The sequence below is a fragment of the Neltuma alba genome, unplaced genomic scaffold (genome assembly GCF_004799145.2).
Source record: "Neltuma alba isolate B1F8T4 unplaced genomic scaffold, ASM479914v2 tig00005970_pilon, whole genome shotgun sequence".
Lineage (NCBI taxonomy): Eukaryota > Viridiplantae > Streptophyta > Magnoliopsida > Fabales > Fabaceae > Neltuma > Neltuma alba.
The window spans coordinates 45,744-69,138 of record NW_021634300.1 but is presented as its reverse complement, the minus strand read 5'-3'; the positions used below and the strand labels follow the sequence as shown (position 1 = coordinate 69,138).

At 34.0% G+C, this 23,395-nt stretch overlaps 1 protein-coding gene and 1 pseudogene across 1 annotated transcript; both read right to left on the bottom strand.

Moving 5' to 3' along the window:
* Positions 1 to 3,917: 3,917 nt before the first annotated feature.
* LOC114749184 (probable F-box protein At4g22030) lies at positions 3,918 to 14,650 on the bottom strand (annotated as a pseudogene).
* A 6,581-nt stretch (positions 14,651 to 21,231) lies between these two features.
* Positions 21,232 to 21,699, bottom strand: LOC114749183 (probable F-box protein At4g22030). Its single transcript, XM_028937672.1, has one exon. It carries the CDS (start codon positions 21,697 to 21,699, stop codon positions 21,232 to 21,234), a length of 468 nt encoding a protein of 155 aa, XP_028793505.1.
* Positions 21,700 to 23,395: the final 1,696 nt, after the last annotated feature.

Genomic DNA, 23,395 nt, shown 5'->3' with positions numbered 1-23,395 from the left:
TGAGAAATAAAATTAAAAAAAATGAAATGAAATGAAATGGGAACAATTTGACACGTAAAAGTTAAAAAAAAAAAAAACAGAGAAAGAAAAAGAGAATTTTTATCTACCGCCTCATTAGAGACCATGGAGAATGAATTCGAAGGGCACGTTTGATCAGTGGAATACTTTTATTAAAATGGGAATAGTTTGATAGGAAATTAGGAATGAGGTGATTATATGTAGTAGTGTCATGAAAAAAATAAAAATGCATACTCAATCAGATAATGACGACCTCATAGTAAAATTTTAGGAATATTAAAATTTTAGGAATATTTTAAAAATTTTGTATTGACATTTTAATTATTTATAAAATTTTAGGAAGAATTAGGGAGAAGGACCAATAAAAAAATAATATTTATTATAAAGGATCTTAAAAGTTGTAATTATTTAGATTGGCTGAATACTAAAATATAAAACTAAAAATACGAAATTGCCTCTCACCCAATGTTCCCTCTTCCGTCCTCGCCCCTCTAGTTACCATTTCCATGGACTGCAAAAAAGGCAGAGAGAAAGAGGGAGGGAGGAACAGTTTGCCCGTAACCATGAGATATCTCAGTTGTGGCTGGAGAAAATATAAAACTTTGGTCATTCCTTGTGCTGCTGCGGTACGATTGAAGATAGTACTCATACAAACCCCCAGGAAGAGTTATATATATATATATATATATATATATATATAAAAGCTTTTTATTTACAAACGAGCTATTTTTTCTAAGAACCCAAGTTGTTTATATTAACAGTATTTATTATTCTTGCTATTTACATCTTTTTATTAGAAAATGGGATGTCTAATTTGTATGACTTTGTTACTTCAATTTAACGTTATAATAATGAAAGCATAGAAGGCACTTTTTTCTACAGCCTAGAATTATATGATTGTGACTTTACTTAGGATTTGTTTGGATATATATATACACATATATATTAGTGAGAATAGTAATTATATTGATTAAAATAATTAGATTTGTCCAAGGGAGATTGGGTCACATATAAAGCTGAACTGCTCCATTTAGGACAAATCGGATGGGCTAATTTTCTTTGCGTGCTTGGTCAACCAACCACAAATAACAGCCGTTGCACAAGTCAGCTGATTGATTCACTTTCTTTTATTTGAATGGTTCCAATTAGACAGAGTAAGCTAGTAAAAAAAAATGAGATAGAGTAAGATTTAATTTCTGAATTATCAGATTTCAATTTGATGAATAGCTATGTCAAACGATAAAATCAAATGAGGATTTAAAAAAGCAGTAAGCAGTGACGTAAAAGTAGAGCAATATTAGTATTATCATTTTTCCTTGTATATTCTCTATGGTCTTAAATACCATAATAATAACGAAATTCGTTGGTAAATTTTTTTTTTTAAAATTGATTAAAAATAGTAAATGTGTAAGAAAAAATATAGTATAAATTTGTTCTGAAATTGTCAGCCACCCAGAATTTTTTTTGTGTGAAGTGCCTCGAAAGTTAAGAAATGTTGCCTCTTATTATTAAAAAATTAATTATGTTAAAATAGTAATATTAATTGTTATTATTTTAAAAACAATACCTTTAGAGAGAGAGAAAGAATGTGAGAGAGAGAGAATGATAAGTAGGAGAAGAAAGAACACGATAATTAATGCAATGACACAACATGTAATTAATGGGAATAAAATTGAAAAAAATTGGTTGAAAGTTCGGGCACCTTTTAAATTTTTCTTATAAGGGCCTGTTTGGGTGCTCCAAAACCATGGTTTCAGAAGCACTTTTCTGCAAAACGAGGTAACATCCTCCACATATTTACTTCGTAATCCGTAAAAGCACTTCTGAGACCATGGTTTGGCTTCTATCCAAACACTCCCTAAATAGAATCATGTTTGTGTCAAAAATTATATTTTATACTGTAAAATAAATATTATATTTAGAATTAGAAGCAGCATATAAAACAAAACAAGAAACAAAAAACCAGATGGAATATTAAACCAATTGAGATAGTGATTTAAGAGTCAATCAGTCGGATTAGGGTCAACTCGAAGTCAAACAGGTCATATTAAAATAATATAATTTTTTGAGTGAAATAAAATAATAAAATTTAATTAAAAATAAAAAAATACAATAACATTAATAATCAATAATAACAAAATACAACAATATTAATAATTACTAATAACAAAATACAAAGAAATATAACAATAGTTTGATTTTAACAATAACAAAGTATAACAATATTAAGAATTTTGATTTTTACAGTTAATCAATAATTAAATTAATAATCATTACATCATTAAAATTTATTTAAATATATAATAACTGAAATATTAAGAACTGAATAAGAAAAAATATAATTAATATTAATATACATTGGTTTGATCAGTTCGATACCATTTCAACTCTTAACTAGTTCAACACCCAAAACAAATCGAACCATTGAGTAATTCACTGATTTTTTGGTTTAAACGGCTAATATGATTTGGTTTTTTTCCCCCTTGATATAAGATCATGTAAGGAAATATTTGGATGGATAAGGAAAACACATAGCAAAAGAACTAGACGATTTTTACAATGACAATAATACCTATATCGAATTCTTGTCCCACGAAAATCAAATTTAAATTAAAACCAAGACAATTCGAAATGAAAAGTTAAAATAAAATTATTGTTTGTGTGCTGGCCAAGGTTTTTTTGCATTTTCAACTCTAAGATGGCACGCGGCAGTTGAATAGTAGTGGGCTTCGACGTAGTGACCGGGCTGGCACAAAATCAAATCAACGTAGTTTTTTTTTTTACCAGCCAAATCAACATAGTTTTATGAGGTTGTGACGTAGCCAAAAAAATGATGAACCAAAATGGAAGGCGAACGAGTCATATTTGGAAAATGTTGACTTTTGACGCTTTCAAGACCGCAAAGAATATTATGTCATTGCCAACCACCAATAGCCTCCAACTAGCACATTAACGACTTCCAACTATTCTCAACCGCCACTATTATTGTGTTTAAATTCTAAATCAGAAATAACTACAAAAATGTATTTTCATTTGTTTTTTAAATATTATGAATTGTTATTAAATTGTAATAAATAAGATTGATTTGAAAATTTGAAATTTAAAGATTTTTTTTGGTAATTTTCCCATTAATTTCCCCCAAGTTTTTAGATGTAATTTTCAAAACAAATTATTCCAATTAAATTTTTGTATATTACCCCTCCAAACTTGTTGAAAAAAATAACTTGAGAGAATTACTTTAAGGGGGAAAAAAAAGAATCAAACACGCCCTTCTTCTTACTTTTTGTTGCTGCAGAGCACTTGTAGTTTAACGAGCGGAACCTAAATATAATAACTAGTGTGAAGGTTGCTTTTGTTATGAATGTAAGATTTTAATCTTCTTTATCTTTTAAATTTCTAATTTTCTTTCTAATAAACTACTCCTATGAACATAATATAACGGCGGTTTTGTGAATGGGTTCATTTCTAAGGTGTATTTTATTTTTATTTTTTCTATTGCCTGTGTATTTTATTTTTAAGGAAACATGCAAATATTTTTTTCTATAAATAATTAATATAATTAATTTTAGTAATTTCAGTAAATTAGTTATCTAACTCTTACCTACCTAACATAGCATTGGAGGGAGTATATAAAATTAAAAAAATTAGTTAAAGTTAATTAAATGTCCTAAATTTTTAGGATTTTTCAAATTTATCCTCATGAAAAAGGGGAGATTATTAGAGAACAAAACACAAACTACTCCTCCAGTCCTAAATATGAGACCTTTATACATATTAGTATATAAGGGTCTTATATTTAGGACTGAAGGAGTATTATTTAAGCCAAAAATAGAGGAGACAAATAAATATTTTGAAATGTTATATATATATATATATATGGAGGTAGATACATAGATACATCAGAGATATAGTTTATTATACTGGCAAACAATGTCACATTTGCAGAGGCGTTTTTGTTGATGAAGGTCAGTGCAAGTGCAGTGTTGTGGCATGGCGCTTGCCCCATACTGTGCTAGGAATTCAAGTGCACAGCCGTAGCCTCCTTTGGTCCCTCCACACGTTCCATCCAAAGTCATCTCCTTTGGACACAAATTCCCACCACCTAATCATATTATTATACTCCAAACCACATTCATTAATATCATCAAATAATTAAAACCCACAATTACTTATTAATTAATCAATCAATCTCTCATCTCATATATATAAATATATATATATATATATATATATATATGCCTCGTACGTACCTTGAGCTCGAGCGTGGAGGCTAATGACGGAAACAAGAACAACAAATAGAGAGAAGATAAGCCCAAGCTTCATGATTTATGTTCTGCTATATATTTGAGGCTATATATATTCTGATCTCAAGTTTGATGGATGGTGACCACATGCATGATTATATATTTATATACTCTACACATAGGGCTTTTCTGCATTGGAAAAAGGACTGCATGTATTAATACATTTTGTTACCTTCTTAAACTAACTCTTTTAAGATTCAAAGAACCTGATTTTTTTTAACTTTCATAAATTATCTTGTCTCATCCCATCACATGCTCTCCATTTATGAATCCAACATACTAAGTGCAATTAGGAACATTTATATGTACTAAATGCATTAAGAATTATTTGAATTTTGAGAATATGCATTACTCTCTCTCTCTCTCTGATATGTTTCTTATTACAAGAGAAAATTGTGAAATAGTATGTTGTGTTCCTTTTTGTAAGACACTTAGAGGTTGTCTCAAATTTTATTTGTTGATTTTTTATTTTATCTCATTTAATTACTGATATTGCTTATATTATTGTATTGAATTCCCACATGTTATTTTTCTTCCACACAAATAAGCACTACTAGAAAAAAGACTTTTAACGTCGCAAAATAACAGCGGTTAACCAGAAAAACGACATGGAAAAAAAGGCGGTGGCATTTTTGTAAATAAAATGAAGAGGGGCTGGACTTTCCACAGCGGTTTTTAAGAAAACCGCCGTGGAAAGTGTGTTCTTATCCCTCCCGCGGCGCTCGAGCACTTCACTTTCTTTCTCATTTCTTCAGTGCGCCGTGGTCCCCCTCTGCCCCACCACCGAAAACTGCCATTACCGGCCATTTCCGCCACTATCCCACCGTTTAAACTCCTCCATGGAGCTTGTGGTGCCTTGTCGCCGTCCGTCGCCGTTCGATCGCCTCTCATTTCGCCTCATTCTTGCTTAGCCGTGGTCCCCTCCGTCCCACCACCGAAAACCGGTCATACCCCACACTATCCCGTCGGTGAAACTCCTGCATTGAGCTTGTGGTGCGTCCGCTGCCGTCCGCCGCCATCGCCGCCGTTCGAAATCCCTCATTTCGCGTTTGAATCTTCTCTGCTCTCTGTGAGTATCCTCTTCTTTCATTCTTTTCAATTTTTCTTGTTTTATTGAATATTTTGGCCATGAAAATCTGTTATATATGAAATGGGTTTGTTAGTTTTACATTATGATTGGCTTGTATTGTTCATTTTGCATTTTTTATGTGGTTGAACCGTTGATTGGTGTTGATTGGTGGGTATTGGATGTGAGAAAACCTTAATTCCTTCTTATATACTGTATTAGAAACATGTTTAAATGTTTGGAGTTGATTAGTTGTGAAGTTTTTTTTATAATTTTTTGATATTTATTTCGAATTTTTGGTAATTTTCTTGTAATAAATATAAGAATTTAGTAATAAATAATCTGTTTGTTATTTTGTGTTTTTTTCTTCGTTATGAATTTTGATTGATAGTAAAGTGTTGTTTAAATAATATGTAGAACAATGGATCGTAGTTGGATGAAAGCTAAGAGAATTAGCAAGGAATATGAGGATGGGGTTGAAAAGTTTCTTGAGTTTGCTCAGAGAAATGCCCCTAGTAAAAGAGATGGATTGTACTATTGTCCTTGTGTCAAATGTTTAAACAATAGTCGACGGAGTATTTCTGAGATAAAAGAGCATCTTATCTGTGATGGGATAAATTTGAGGTATACAAATTGGATATGGCATGGAGAAATTAGAAAGACTACACTGTCTGCAAATGAGAAGGTTGTGAATGAAGACTTTGGTAATAGAATTTCAGATATGTTTCATGATATAAGATCTGAATCCTCTACACAGTTTTCTTCCACCTTTGAAACTTTGTGTAGTGATGCAGAGACACCTTTATACCCGGGGTGCAAAGATGATTACACAAGATTGACAACCGTATTGAAACTAATGAATTTGAAGGCAAGAAATGGTTGGACCGATGCTAGTTTTATAGAATTGCTTGAATTGCTGAGTGATATTCTTCCAAAGGGAATTCACTTCCGAAACGAATGTATGAGGCAAAAAAGATTTTGTGTCGATGGGTTTGGAATATGAGAAGATACATGCGTGTCCTAATGACTGCATATTATTCAAAATGATTATGAAGGGTTGAATAAGTGCCCTAAATGTGGGACTTCAAGATAGAAAATGAAGAAAGATGATGGTGATTATAATGAGATGACCAAAGGTTCTGTGGTATCTTCCAATAATACCACGATTTAAGCGTCTATTTGCTAATGCCACAGATGCAAAGAACTTGAGATGGCATTTCGATGAGAAAATATGTGATGGAAAGCTTCGTCACCCAGCAGATTCTCCTCAATGGAAAACAATAGATCAAAAATTTCCTCAATTTGGTGGCGAGCCAAGAAACCTTCGGCTAGGGCTTTGTACGGATGGAATTAACCCATATGGTAATCTTAGTAGCACACACAGTGCTTGGCCAGTGCTCCTCGTAATTTACAACTTGCCTCCTTGGTTATGTATGAAAAGAAAGTATATCATGCTATCTTTGATGATCTCGGGGCCAAAACAACCGGGAAACGATATTGATGTGTATTTGGCACCTTTGATTGAGGATCTGAAGAAATTATGGGAGGAAGGTGTTGATGTGTTTGATGCATATAAACAAGAGACCTTCAATTTACGTGCCATGATCTTCACCACGATAAATGACTTTCCAGCATATGAAAATTTGTCAGATACAGTGTTAAGGGGCATAAAGCATGCCCGATATGCGAAGAAGGCACCCACTATATGCAACTTAAACATGGCAGGAAGACAGTATACCTTGGTCACAGAAGGTTTCTTAGTCGGTATCACCCTTACCGTAGATTGAAAAAGGCATTTAATGGCTCACAAGAATATGAAATGGCTCCAAGACCATTAACTGGAGAAGAAGTTTATCAGCGGGTGGAGGGAATTAATGTGGTCTTCGGTAAGAAGAAGAAGAAGAAGACGGTCGGTGAGAGAAATATATGGAAAAAAGATCTGTCTTTTTTGATCTTCCATATTGGCAAAGTCTTGATGTGAGGCATAGTCTAGATGTGATGCATGTGGAGAAAATGTGTGTGAGAGCCTTGTTGGTACACTTTTGCATATAAGTGGAAAGACTAAAGATGGAATCAATACAAGACGAGACTTAGTCGAAATTGGAATAAGAAATGTCCTTCACCCACAAAAAGAGATGGTAAGAAGGCTTATTTACATCCAGCTATGCACACATTATCAAAAGAAGAGAAAAGAAGTTTCTGTGGTTTTGTCAATAGTATTAAGGTGCCACAAGGTTATTCTTCTAATTTAAGCAAACTTGTTTCAATGCAAGATTTGAAGATAACGGGAATGAAGTCTCATGATTGTCATGTGTTGATGCAACAATTACTTCCACTTGCTATTCGAGGCATTATGAAAACCGATGTGAGAAATACTATTACAAGACTTTGTATGTTTTTTAGTGCCATTTGCAGCAAAGTCATTGATCCTGCTGAGTTGGATGAATTAGAAAATGAAGGTTATGTGATCCTCTCTCAATTGGAAATGCATTTTCCTCCATCATTTTTTGATATTATGGTCCACTTGATAGCTCATCTTGTACGAGAGATAAGACTTTGTGGCCCTGTGTGTTTAAGATGGATGTACCCTTTTGAGAGATACATGAAAATCCTAAAAGGGTACTCTAAGAATCCTTATCGGCCTGAGGCATCAATTGTTGAGAGATATGTAGCTGAGGAGGCAGTTGAGTTTTGTAACGCATATCTTGATAGGGTAAAGGCAGTTGGTCTTCCTCAATCTCGACATGATCAGGGGAGAAGAAGCAAGGGAACACGGGGTGTCATAGTGAGGTCTATGTCAAGAGAAGTTGTAATGCAGGCACATCTATACATTTTAAACAACACGGATGAAGTTTTGCCTTACTTAAATGCTCACAAGAATATGCTGAGGAACTTGAATCCAAGAAAGAGTGATATGCAACTAGCTAATGAACATAATAAGTCATTTGCAGAGTGGTTCAAGCGAGAAGTGTTAAAAGATGGCAATCCTTCTGAGACAATACAGAGGCTAGCTGCAGGGCCTTCTTTTGAGGTTTTGTGTTGGGGTGGATATGATATAAATGGTTATTCTTTTTACACAAAAACCCAAGACGATAAGAGTACTATGCAGAATAGTGGGGTGATGGTAGTAGCGGAAGCCATGCATTTTGCTAGTTCTAAAGACAGAAACCCAATGTTGGCGGCAATGTCCTATTATGGAATAATAGAAGAGATATGGGAGGTTAGTTATACCAAGTTTAAAGTTCCTGTCTTCAAATGTAAGTGGGTTAATAGTAATGCTGTGCAAGTGGATGAAGAATTTGGATTTGTTTCGGTCGATCTTGAGAGGTTTGGATATGGAGACGAGCCATTTATTTTGGCAAGTCAAGCAAAACAAGTGTTCTTCGTTCCCGATCTAGCAAAAAAGAAATTGTCTATCATGCTTCAAGGTAAAAGGCAAGGAGTTGGTGGAGATGATGGTGACTTAGAGCTTAATCTTGATGAAACCCCGCCTTTCACAGCTACTCGACCTAAAGCAGTTGAATTAGATTTGGTAGATGATGACTATGCTGTTAGAGATGATCATTGTGAAGGAATTTGGGAGGATAATCGTTGTAAGCCTCAAATGAATTTTTTGATAATTTTTTTTTGCTAAATATACTTAATAATATAATGTTTTATATTAACTTGATATTTTTTATTCTTACATTTATTAATTCATTGTTCTTTAAATAGGAAATGGACGGATCCGGTCAACAGGGTTCTGGTGATGACAACTCTTTTACTAGCCGGAGAAAGGGTAGAGGGCCAACCCATATGAGGCATTTAGCTTTACGTGATGAGAGCACACAGCCTATGAGGATTACAGTGGAGTTTGATGATGATTTGAAGCCTATAGGAAAGGATGGGGCTCAATTTACTAGTTATGTGGGTTATCTCGCACGCAGTAAGATTAGCATTGACATTCCTAGCTGGAAGAAGGTGGACAAAGATTTGAAGAAAAACCTTTGGGAGGATATATTGGTATATTGTGCATTGTTTTCTCTACTTGTTTCAATTATAGTTGCTTATTTACTTTATAACTCTATGCTATTATTGTATTGCATGCAGCTGACATTTGATATTCCTGCCACTAACAAATGAGAGACCGTCTGTTGAAGCAAATTGCTGAACGGTGGAGGGATTTTAAGTCCACACTTACAAAACATTATATTAATGGAAAAAGAAAGGGTGAGCATCCTAAGGAACGATATTCATTTATTAGTGAAGAGGCATGGGAGAATTTTGTGAAGCAACGTGAAGACCCTGCATTTCAGGTTTGGTTTCTTCAAACTTAATTTTTAATCAAGTCATATTTTATTTAACTAAACTAATTTTGTCGATTTGGTTTCATTGTCATAGGCATTGAGTCAGAAGAACAAACAAATATCTGAGCAGAATGTATACCCACATACCATGTCTCGTGCAGGGTATGGTGGGTTGGAAAGAAGTATGATGGAGGAACGACTGAAGAATGCACAGATGACTGCTGCTTCAGATCCTACTGGCTACATGCCACCTATTGAGCGTCCTTCTCGCCAAGAAAAATGGAAGGCGGCGAGGATTAAAAAGGGTCAATACATTACTCCACAGTCTGCTGCTGTTGCTGAGAGGATTGTAAGTAATATTTAAGAATTATGCTTCATTAATTGTTTTTTTCAATTATCTTAAATTGAATTTGTTGTTTTAATGATATAGGATACACTTGAGGAGCAATTATCTCAAGGTACATTCATCCCTCAAGGACGGATGGATATCTTGGCCACTGCTATTGGAAAGGCTGACCATCCCGGAAGAGTTCGAGGGACCCCTAAAGGGATTGGTATTAAAGAATTTTTTGGCTTTGCTTCACGAAGAAGCACTAGATCATCCTCTACTAACATGGTATCTAAAGAGGAGCTCGACCAACGACTACAGGAAGAAACAGAGAGAGTTCGAGCTGAACTAAGTCAACAACACATGGCAGAGATGCAAAAGATACCTGACGAATTCGATGCCAAGTTTCAACAGACTCTGATGATGATGGGTACGAGTGGATTCCAGATGCCCCGAGTATCTGAACCTTCCCAGGTAATAATCACACATCTTTTTAAATCTTCTAAAGATTCATTTGATCCATTTAAACTTATTTAATGTTTCTTAACTAATTTCATATTATGTTTCAAGATTCACCTGTGATAAAAAGCGGGAAGGGCAGTAATAATCAGACACAGCCACTGACAGTGTCTGACCCTGACCCTAGCCCTAACCCTGTCGAAGATAATGGGATGCCGTGTTCTCTCTATGTGGATTATGAAAATTCACCTGTTCATGTTGCTAGTGGTCGAGCATTCATGGGCACAACGATTCACGACAACAAAATTTCAAGCAATCAAGTAAGGGTGACAGTGGAGAGGATTGTTTGTGGTCAGAGGGGTACACCAGTGCCCAATCCTACTGATGAGGTTCGACTCTTGGCCCAAGCTAAAGGACATTTCATTTTGTGGCCAAAGAGACTTATTGCAAAGCCAATGGTGAAGAAGGCGGCAGCAAAGAAGGCCACAATGAGCGCATCATCTGATCCTGTACTCTTGCCTCTTCCTGGTGATGTTGTGCTTATGTATTCCAGTTTGGAGATTCTTCATTCCATGGTGCCAAACATGGATAAGTCTGTGACTTTCAAGATGTCGTTGGGGGTTGTGGGTTCAGATATAACATACGACTTCACTATTGACAAGAGGGACCTCGTTCAGTTCCTCAACTTTGATGAGCTTGATATATCTTTCATGCAGCTCGCTATTTTGTAAGTTATAATATCATTTTCTTATTACATATTATACTTCATGCATGTCCTAATGTTTTTTACTTGAACAACAGGCACTTTAATCAAATCTGTCGAAACGGAGGACTTGAAGGAACATATGGCTTTATGTGTCCTCAAAGGGTGCAGAAAGAATTTAATACTGTGGAAGCAAGGTCAATCTACATTATGACCACAATGACTCAGACCAAAAAGCTAATATATTTTGCACCTTACGTGGAAGGGTAAGTGTATTATTGTATTTGAGATATACAAGCTGTATGTGTCGGGTTATAATTAACATGGTTTGCCTTTTGCAGTTATCATTGGACTCTAATTGTTTGTGCCCCTTTTGACAACAAAGTTTACTGGTTCGATTCACTCTGTGGAAGTCCATCTGAAGAAACCAAAGATGTCATCGACACGTTAGTTTTTATTTATATATTTATTACTTGTGAAGTTTATACAAGCATGCTCTAATATCATTTTCTCTTATAATGTTGATAGGGCTTTTCATACTTTTAATGTTGTGGCGATTAAACAAAATAGACAAGCACCAACATGGATTCTTCCAAAGGTATATATTGTTTTGAACTAACTTTTAAACATTTTTGGATGAATTAAAGTTTATGTTTATAATCAATAATGTCTAATATTCAAATTTTATATCTTATTTTTTTAGTACCGTTGTCAACAAGGACATGTTGAGTGTGGATATTATGTCATCCGCTACATGAATGACATAATTGAGACATGAACGACTAAGAAATTAGACGAGGTAAAGATGAGTTACGTTGCATGACGTTCTTCAATTCATTTCATATTTTTGACTAAGTTTACTATGTTATTTTTTATTAACAGATATTTCAAAATACTGCGCCATATCTCATGGATGACATCAACTTGATGAGGGACACTTTGTCAACAATATTGGTAGAAAAAATTGAAATTTAGCTTTCAAATAGATAGGTTATTTCTCAAAAAATTCATTGTTAGATGTTTTCTCTCGGTTCCCTCTTATATGTACATGTTCATGATTTTCATTGTACAGAGAAGTAATTACTTCTATTTCAGAATTGTTGGACCTAGCCAATACATCCTTGGTCTTAATTAACCACCTAGTTCTATTATATATTGGCCGGTTCCCTATTTTCGAATTGTGTAAAAGAACTTTCAATGCTGTATATATATATCAACTAGCTAATTGATCTTGTTCTGCATGATCTGCACTACCTACATTTATTTGGAACTGTGTAAACTGCAGGATGGTAAAAATGAAAATCAAGCAAAATTTAAAAAAAAAATATTTTTAACGGCGGTTATATATATAACCACCGTTAAAATAATATTCCACGGCGGTTTCTTTATAAACCACCGTTGAAAGTCAAAATTCAACGGTGGTTTTTATTTTAACTGCTGTGGAAAATTACCTTCCATGGCGGTTCAAAACCGCCGTGGTTTCTTTACCTTTCAAAGTCACCTTTATCAACTTCGCCTTCAAAACCGCTGTGAAAAGCCACTTTTAACCGCCGTGAAAAGCCTTTTTTCTGGTAGTGAAGGATATTTTTTACAGAAAAGCTTATATTTTTTACACGTTTATTGTTCTCAACTAATTTTTACTAATATTTTAAATAACATAGTTTAGATGATTGTCTCTTATAAAATGAAACGAAAAGAGTATTATGTTAGTATAAATACAATAATGTAATTTATTTATTAGTTTTAAACAACTGAAGGCCTAACAATTTAGAAGCCGATTTCAATTTGAATCAAAGTGATAAGGAAATCACCCACTCCCTATATTTCTTCTCTCTAAATTCATATATCGATCTATTAGTTTTATTATAACGTAAATGATTTAGATTTCATATTCATAACATTATTTTTAAACTTTAAAAAAATTACTTTTGTGGAGAACAACAGTTGTCACCTTAAAATAGTTGGGCTTTATCAAAAGCTAAATGTTCAAATATATCATTTACCATGAGATCTTATTATATAACTTTGTTTATACAAAAATAATTGAATGAAGACATCATGAAGATGGTTTTATACAAATTCTTTCTTCTTTGTAAAACTATAGGTCTGTCCCAAGTTAGATGGCTATAATACAATAAAAGAATAATAATGTTTTTATCCGAAAGGACAAGGTTGTACCAAAAAAAAATCAAAAAATAAGTCTTCTCAGAACAACTTGCTAGCAAATTCATCCACGTCAATTCCTTCCGACTCATAGGCGACAAATTTTGAGGCAAGTCGTCTGAGCTGCGAGACGCTTCTTCCCAATTTCGTGGCCACCTTCATTTCAAAGAGGGCACCGTTCTCTCTTTTCTCGCAGTCTTTCTCTTCAAGCGTTGCTTCTATGGTTTCTTGCAGCAACTTGAAGAATCCTCCACAGTTTCTGTACATTTCAAACACCATTCCCACTTGGCCTCCATGCTCCAATGCATTCACAGACGCCGCCAACGACCCAGCCATGACGGCCGCAATGCCTGGCCAAGACGAACCATGGCTGGCTAATGCAGAACCTAAAGCTGCAATCCCGGTGAGCAAAGGACCTGATATGGCTAAGGTTTTGTTGATCTTGAGAGCCAAGTTTCCTAGTCTGTCATAATCCTCCATATCTTTTCTTTTAACCACTTCAAGAAGCTGCCACATCTCCGTTTCCAGTTCTGGAGTCCATCCATTTTTATTATTCGTTTTCTTCTGCGATCTGGTGGTGGCTTCTGTTTTAGGCCACCAAACAGCAGGCTCAAATTTGGAAGGGAATTTCTCAAGCATGGTTCCTAATAGAGGAAGGGGGTAAGCTTTGTCGAGTGCCAAAACCTTCTTCATCGCTGTGTCGACGTCTTCCTCAGTTGGATTTCCAATAGCTAATGTGGTTTGGATTTCAGTTTGAAGCTGCTTGAACAACCTCGTTGCATTTCGTTGCTCCTCGGCGAGCTGTGACGGCTGAATCTTGTTCATGATGAGAAGCATTCCGGTGGCGGCAGAGAACAAAAGGGTAGACGATAATTTGAGTGCCAACATCGGTGCTGTGTCGTCAATGGCGGTGGTGACTCCAACCATGCCGGCGGCGGCGAGGGTGATCATGTTGACGGAGTTGAAAAGAAGAGAGTTCCAATTATTGCGTTGCTCGCCAATGTTTTTATGCATTTCAACTCTGTCAGCCACCGCCTCCAATACTGCATATAGTTTAACAGCGGCCTTGGACTTGCTGGGTTTGGAAAAATCAACAAAGGTTTGTGAATTTTCGGCATCTTTCTCTAACGGAATTATTGTATGTATAGATCCATTGAGTTCCTGAATCAGCTTCGTCGTCGTCGTGGGTATTTTCGGAAGTGAGAAAGGAACTGGTGGGAGCTTGGGGACGTTAATGGCGGCGTTGACTCTGTTGAAAGTCGAAGAAGAAGAAGAAGAAGAAGAAGAAGAAGAGAGCGAAGCTGAGATTCGTAAACAAGACATGAGAGCGATTTAATTGAAATGGATTGCTTCTGGGTTTGGTTTAGAATGAGGATGGGGAAGAAGACTTGGGTTCTGATATTTATATACCAGACAATCAGAGATTATCAGAAGGAACCAAAATGGAAGGCGAATGAGTCATATTTGGGAAAATATTGACCATTGACCAAGTGAATAAGACCGAGCCTTACCTTTGACATTTCAATAAGGACCTAGCTTATAGCTTATACATTTCAATTTTAAAAAATTTCCTATAGTTTCAAAGGCTACACGGATTCTAAACTCTAAACTTCAATTTATTATACAGCTGATATTGATGATTGCTTGCATTAATATCGAATATAATTTTTGTTCCATTTATTTATTATTATTTGCCAAAGTCTCTCATTAATTTAAATTTTATTTTTTATTTGACGAAGAAAAAAATTTGACTAATGTTGATGAAATAATTTTATTTAGCTTGACTAAAACGATGATATTTTTAAAAAAATAATTTTCTATAAAAAATTATAAAATGAGATTAAAAGATTGCCCGTGGTGTATAGTTCATTATTGCCCATGATTTCAAATATTATCTTCAATTCTCAAAATACTAACTTAACTGTGCCTGTAAAAATTATTGACTTCTTTTAAAAGATTGATCACCAAAAACTTTTTTGTACAAGACTCAATAACAAGTAACTTTATAAAGATATTCGAATAAAATTAACTTTTCGGTTAAGCTAAGGTACAATTAAATGATCATCCCCGTTTTATATGTTACAAATTTGAATTAAATTTGTCAAAGTGTGAATAAATATTACAGATTATTCTTCATAGAGCAGTTCAAAGTGGCAAAATCTTAGTCAGATTTTTACGACTCTATTATCGATTTTTGCAAATAAATTTCATAGTAATAAAGTGGGTGCTCTTCTACAGTCGAGCATTGCATTACGCATATACCTCTGACTAATTCGAATAGTTATTTATTTTATTGCGACAAATAATTAGATTTGTCAGAAGACAGGGGACCATAATTAGGTAATGAAGCCGTCTAACTGTTCCAAATAATAATAAATTCAAAGGGGGCGCTTAATTATGTGTAGGTTGAGATGGATGGCTATAAACGTACAACTCGTCAAATCTTCTTCGTGAGCTGCTGGGTCAACCCATCAATTAATGCATATATGGCCCCTAGCTAGCCCCCTACATGTACAACTCAACTATTTATACGTGGCTTAAATCCAATATGCTTTTATTTACAATATCCACTTTTACGTTTCTGCTTACAGGCCACTTGTATTTTAAGTTTACAAATAAAAAATATATATTAAATTAATAATTTTTTAACCTTTTGTCCTTGTTAAAGGAAAGGTATTAAAAAAAATATGTTTGATACTTTTTTCTTACCTATTTAAGTCAATTAGAATAAAACTTAAAAAAGATTATTAATTACTCTACAAGTATTTTATATTTAGAATAAAACTATTTTTTTTTACAAATGACTTATAAATAAAAACAAAGCAGTACAGGGCTGAGTAGAGGCGTTCAATTTGGCTCCTCCTGGCATGTATCCTGTCTTGATTCCAGTTATTTTGGAGTTGAACAGTCTTGTCTTGAAAATTTTTCAGACACATGTATCACCATCTTCTATTTAGAAATTTATTTTAATTATTAATTGTTACTTTAATAATGTTCTTTATGAGTTCTCCTGTACAGATTAATTATATAATGTTTTCCGTGGATATTTTGGGTTTATTTATTTTCTGTCCTTCAATATAATAGGAAACTTTTATCCTTTGCCATTGTTTTAACCAATTTTTATCTATTTTATTTATTTTCGTTGTAAATTTTTTATTATAAATTCTCATGCTCTGTATATATAATTGGTTTCCAAATCAAAAACTTCAAAAAGCAAAAAGATGAGACGTCTTTGTCCGATCCTAGTCATGTCCTGTTCAATAAGAACAAGATCATCAAGAAATCCTGATTATTAAGACAAGATCAGGACATGATTGTTCTAATCCCGCCCTTATGAACGTCCCTAGGATCAAGCAGGTAACATGTAGCTTGGTGTATTCACATTTACGTTATCTAAATGAGCCAACCCGGCCAGACCTGCCCCGAAAAAGAAAAAAACAAGCAGGCTATATGATTTCACAGGTGAGCTAACCCGTGCCTGCTGCTCGTATAATCAATATTATTCAACATGATGAAGTTGGTAGTAGCTAGTAAGGTGGCTTCTTATTGATCAAAGATAGATAGATACATATATAGGATTATATTTTTCAGGCTAAGTACAAACAATGTCACATTTGCAAAGGCGTTGTTGATTAAGGTCAGTGCAAGTGCAGTGCTGTGGCATGGCCCTTGCTCCATATTTCCCTAGGAACTCAATTGCGCAGTTGAATCCTCCACTGCTCCCTCCACAACTTCCCTCCAACCTCATCTCCTTTGGACACAATTTCCCACCACCTAAACAAAAACAAGTTCGTTTAGTTCCTGAAATAGTTTTTTTTTGGTATCTGAAACAACATTTTACAGGCATAAATATCTGACAGATAAAACCGTCTTCATCAATAAAACTCTATGGACCAAGATAACTGGTTTCAAATTTCAATAACAAAAATCAAAATAAAGTTAAATTTCATGAACTCAAAATGATATTAATCCTGTATGTGTGTGTATATCATACCTTGAGCTTGAGCATAGGGGCTAAAGAGAGAGAGAAGAACTAAAATTAATAGAAAGAAAAGAGGTGCAAGCTTCATGGTTTTTGTATATTGTATTGTGATGAAACTGGTGGATGAGTGTTGCAGCCAAAAGAATATGTATGTTTATATACACACCTAGGGCTTTTCACCATGGAAAATGATTTAAGACTGTTTATAAGTTTTGATATGGCTGTGCTTTTTTGATATAATCTTAAATCTCTGATTAACTTGGTTCCCTAATTTGTGATTATTCTTCGAGACCTTTCATTGCATGTGGCACAATTTTCGTTTGTAAAGATGCAATTGGTATTGCTTTATATATGTCTTATCCAAAAAAAAAAAGGTATTGCTTTATATATGGTCTTGATTAGATTTGGTGGCCATCTAAAGATAAAGGATATTCTTCTTCTCCCTTTTTTTTTTTAAAAAAAAAAAGAGATTTAAAGTGTTCACATTTAACCTAAATGATTTAGATTTCATATTTTTGTTTTTTTTAACTTAAAATATTATTTCTCTGTAAATTAACAGTAGTTGTTACATGCATATTTGACTTTATTCGAATGTAAAACATAAGCCTTAAAGTTTAATTATTTTAATTATAATTGGTATGTATATATTTTAGGGTCAGAAATGATTCATGGTGCCATTCTTTATCTTAACCACGTAATGTATATACATGATATCTTTTGTAGTTATATTATAATGCACATTCATTAATCAAATAATCAAAAGCCACAACTACTTAATTAATTAATATAATCTTTCATCATAGCCAGTACCTTGAGCATCAGCGCGGAGGCAAGATAGAAAAAAGAACTAACAATAGACATAAAGTAAAGGACTTTTCTGTATTGGAAAAGGATTAGATTTTATTACATTTTGTAAGTTCATGAACTAATTCCCAAGATTCAAAGAACCTGATTTTTACTTTCATAAAACATCTTGTCCGATCCTATATGCTCCCCATTTATAAATCCAACTTATTAAGGGCAAGAACATTCATATGTACTAAATGCATCAAAGATTCTTTGAATTTGGGAAATGTACATTATTATATTAGTATGAATACAATGTAATACTATCACTGGCCTTTAATATAAGAGTCAGGTAACTAATTTGAGGAGATTAAGAAAATTAGTTAAGTTGGTTAATCATGGCACGTATGTGTTGACTTCCCCAAACCACCCTCTTTAATCATGTGTATCGAGACTATCCTTTGATGAGAACTCCTTACAATTACTAGGGATGTTTTAGAAAAAATATTATAAATTTAAGAGACAAAATAGATGAATTTAAAATTAGGATCAAGTTTAATTTTTAACTAACTCTTATATCAAGGACACAAGGTAATATATTTATTGGTTTTTAATAATTAGGGGCCTATGAATAAAGCCCATTTCGAAGTCTCACACACACACACACATTTGAATCTAAGTGAATAAGAGGACTTCTCCCCCAATTCTCCTCTTTAAATTAAACTTCAACCCTTATTTTCATACTAAAGAAATCATTTTTTGTAGAACAATAATTATTACATGAATAGTTGAGAAATTTTTTTGTCCGAAGGTTAATTAGTTGAGATTGAGCAAAATCTAAATGTTGAAATATACTCCATTTGATTTAAAGTATAAGATAAATTTTATCCATTTACGTTTATCAAGAAATTAGTTAAAATCACTTTAAAACAATAAAAATGTAAGGCATGTATTTTTTTTCCAAATATACCCTTATTAATGAAGAAAATAAGTAAAAGATGTAATAAATGAATTAAAGAAAAAAAGAAAATATACGAGGGTAAAAATGAAAAAAAAATACTGATTTAATGCTTAGACAAAAGTGAATATTATTTTATTAAAAACTCAAGCTCCTTTAACAACGTTTATCTTATATTGTGAACCGGAGAGAGGATCATTTACCATGAGATATCATTACATAACTTTTTTGAACGTCATTCTTGGTTCGTTTGTAAATTATTTTGATCACCCAAACGGTATCATAAGCATAGGACATATCTTCATCAACTTGGACCCTAAAGCTATCAAATACCAATCATCAAACTAATTTTAACGCTTCTTCCTAATTCCATTCCCGCCTTCATTTCATGCGGTGTCGTCGCTTTCTCTTGTCGCCGTCATTTTTCTCTTTTCTCTTCTTCTATTCCACACTCTCCCTCATTTCCTCTTCTAGTTCTGGAACTTTCATTTGGTAGTCATTAGTTTTAGTTTTGGAGGTAGTATAATTAAATTTTAATAACAACTTATTTTACAATCGAAATAACTTTAGTTAGTAGTTGTAACTAATAATAAGGATGTTGCTTATTAATCAAACACATAGAGACAGATACATAGGATTAATGTTTCAAGGACAAACAACGTCACATTTGCAGAGACGTTGGTGATTAAGGTCAGTGCAAGTGCAGTGCTGTGGCATGGCGCTTGCCCCATACTGTGCCAGGAATTCAAGTGCACACCCGTAGCCTCCCCTGGTCCCTTCACATGTTCCATCCAAAGTCATCTGCTTTGGACACAAATTCACACCACCTAATACAAAAACACATCCATTAATCAAATCACAACCATAATAACATTAATTATAATCCCTCAATATGTTTCAATAATATTGAATCAATACTTAACAATGAAGCTACAACATGTATGTATATATGTATATATCGTACCTTGAGCTTGAGCGTGGGGACTAAAGAGAGAAAGAAGAACTAAAATTGCTAGAGAGAAAAGAAGTGCAAGCTTCATGGCTTTTATACACTGTATTGTGATGAAACTGGTGGATGAGTGTTGCAAAATGAATGTGTATATTTATATACACACAAACACGGGGGCTTTTCATCACGGACAATGATTAAAAGACAATGTGTATTTATAAGTTTTGATATGGCCTGTGCTTTTTTATAATCTTAAATAATCTTGATTAACTTGGTTCCCTAATTTGTGATTACTCTTCGAGACCTTTCATTGCATGTTGTACGATTTTTGTTTGTAAAGATGGAATTGGTATTGCTTTATGGTTTCAGATTTGATGGTCATATCTAATATAAAGGATATTCTTTTTTATTTTTCTAAAAAAATGAGATTTAAAGTTTTCACATTTAACCTAAATGATTTAGATTTCATACTTTCGTTTTTTAACTTAACATATTAGTTCTCGGTTTTTACATTCATGTTTGACTTTATTCAGATATACTTAGGGGTGTTTGGCATCTTATAAAAGTACTTAAAAAAAATATTTTTACGAGTCAAGATAAGAATTCTTCTCACATATTTACCTCAAACTTCATAAAATTACTCTTGAAAAGCGAATCCAAACACTCCTTAAATATGGGATCTTGTGTTATATCTTCCCTTCATATTCTTCCTAAATGTTTTATAGGGGCATAGGCTAAAACATCTCATGTTATGCTGCCAATTATAAATCCAATTAACTTCTATATATTAAGGGCAAGAACATTCATATGTACTAAATGCGTTAAGGATTCTTTGAATTTGGGAAATGTACATAATTACGTTAGTATAAATACAACGTAATATGTTTGTTAGTTTTTAAAAATTGGAGGCCTTACCCGTCTTAGTCATAATAAAAAAAAAGTTACAGATACCCACAAGAAAACTTTTGGAGTAAAATTAAACTTTAACCCTTATTTTTATACCAAAGAAATCATTTTTTGTAGAGCAATAGTTGTTACATTAATAGTTGAGATCTAGCAAAAGCTAAATGTTGAAATATACTATCATTTACCATGAGAACTCATTTCATAACATTTTTGAACGCCATTCTTCGATCGTTTGTAAATTATATTCTGATCACCCAAATTGTATCATAAGCATAGGACATATCTTCATCAACTTGTATCCTAAAGCTATCAGATGTCAACCATCAACTAATTTTAACGCTTCTTCCTAATTCCATAGCCACCTTCATTTCATGATGTGCTGTCGGCCTTTTCTTGTCGCTGTCGTTTTTCTCTTTATTATGTGTCACTTCGATTATCACTTGTAACAACTTGAAGAATCCACCACACTTTCTGTACATATCATACACCATCCCCACTTGGCCTGCACGCTCCAAGGCATTAACAGATGTAGCCAATGACCCTGCCATGGCCGCCACAATGTCTACGCAAGACGAACCATGGCTCACTGATGCAGCAGAGCCTAAAGCTGCAACGCCAGTGAGCAAAGGACCTAAAATGGCTAAGATTGTTTTGATCTTGAGAGCCAAGCTTCGTTGCCTCTCGTAGACGTCCTCCATATCTTTTCTATTCTCCACTTCTAGTTCAGCTGGAACTTTCGTCTGGTAGTCATTAGCTTTAGTTTTGGGCCACCAAGCAGCAGGCTCAAACATTGATGGGTAAGCTTTGTCAAGAGCCAAAAGCCTCTCCATTGCGCTGGGTTTGGATATCGGAGTGAAGCTGCTTGGACAATGTAGCCGCATTTCCTTGTTCCTGGGCCATTTCTGAGGGCTGAATCTTGTTCGTAATGAGAAGCATCCCCGTGGCGGCAGTGAACAAAAGAGTGGACGATAATTTGAGTGCTGTATTGTCAATGGCAGTGTTGGACGGAACTATGGTTTGGATGGGGTCATTGAATTGCTGAACCAGATTGGTAGATGATGGAGGCAGTTTTGGAAGTGAGATTGGAACTCGTGCGAGTTTTGGCATACTGTTTGCAGCATAAGCATCATGAACTCTCCTTCGACAAAAGGAAAAGGAAGAAGAAGATGGAATTGAGATTGGTAAAGAAGACATTGGAACAATTTGAAAGGTTTAATTTCTCTTGGTGTGTTACAGTTGGAGGTTGAGATGCTGAATGAAAAATGGGAAGGACGAGATGTCATATATATAGAGAGAAATAGAAAAAGGAAACCCAGAAGTCAGACTACATAAGAAAGTACTTTGACTCTTGAAACATGAACATGTGGACTCGGCCTTTTCTGGCTGATATTCTCTTCTCTTTGGTGTTTACTTTTTTTATGTCTGCTTTTTAATTAGTGCGTCTCTATATAAAATGAAGCTGCGAGTCTATAAGCAGTGATTTGAATTAAAGAAGCCCCTATAATTTCTACTAACCTTTACATGTCCCCAAGGCGCGGAATCTTATATCACATTCAAGGTCAGAAAAGGATCCTACAATATTATATATATATATATATATATATATATATTCCCCCTCTTTCTTTCTCTGGCTTCTCTTCAACGTATTACTTCCTCCTCCTTGTTCTTTCTTCTTGGCCTCCGTGGCTGCTGTTTCTTCTTCTTTCATCTTCATTTCAGTCGTTTTCAACAATCTATGCCAGGTAATCATGAAATTTTTATTCTTTCTATGGCCATCATCATGGAATTTTTATTCCACACTGTGTGATTGAAATTCAAAAAATAAGCAGCAACTCTCACCCCCACTCTCTACTATAAAAAAAATATATATGTGATTAACGACAGAATTTTTATTTAGTCATAAAATTCAATTGGTGACAAAATTTTTTCATTACTAATTGTTCTGTTACTAATTGGATTATTAACACAATTTCAATTCCATCACTAATGATGTAATTATTCTGTTGCTAATTACCAATATTTTCATCGCTAAAAATTTACAACAAAAATTAGTGATGAAAATTTCTGATCAGAAAATTCCATCACTAAAGCTTTACCAAGACGGATTAGTGACAGAAAAATTCCTATCACTAAGTTTAGTAACAGAATTTCTATTGCTAATTCGTTAGCATATAGTGACAGAATATTTTTCTGCCACTAGTTAATTTTGTTGGTAATAAGCTTTTTTTTTTTTTTTCCAGTGGCCACAAATCCAAGATCAAATTTATTGACCTAACCAGATATCTTCCAATTCATTGATGAAAGTTCCGAGTCTTAACACGGATCCATTCTATTGGTTACAAAGTTTAAATACTAAACTTGCAATTTCCAAGTGGTGGTTCCTATATCATTAAAAGTTTAATTCAATTCTACCGTAAGCTAAGGAAAAGTTCTGCGTACAAATGCAATATTTTTTGTGTCAAAATAAGAATATTATTTCTTGTATTT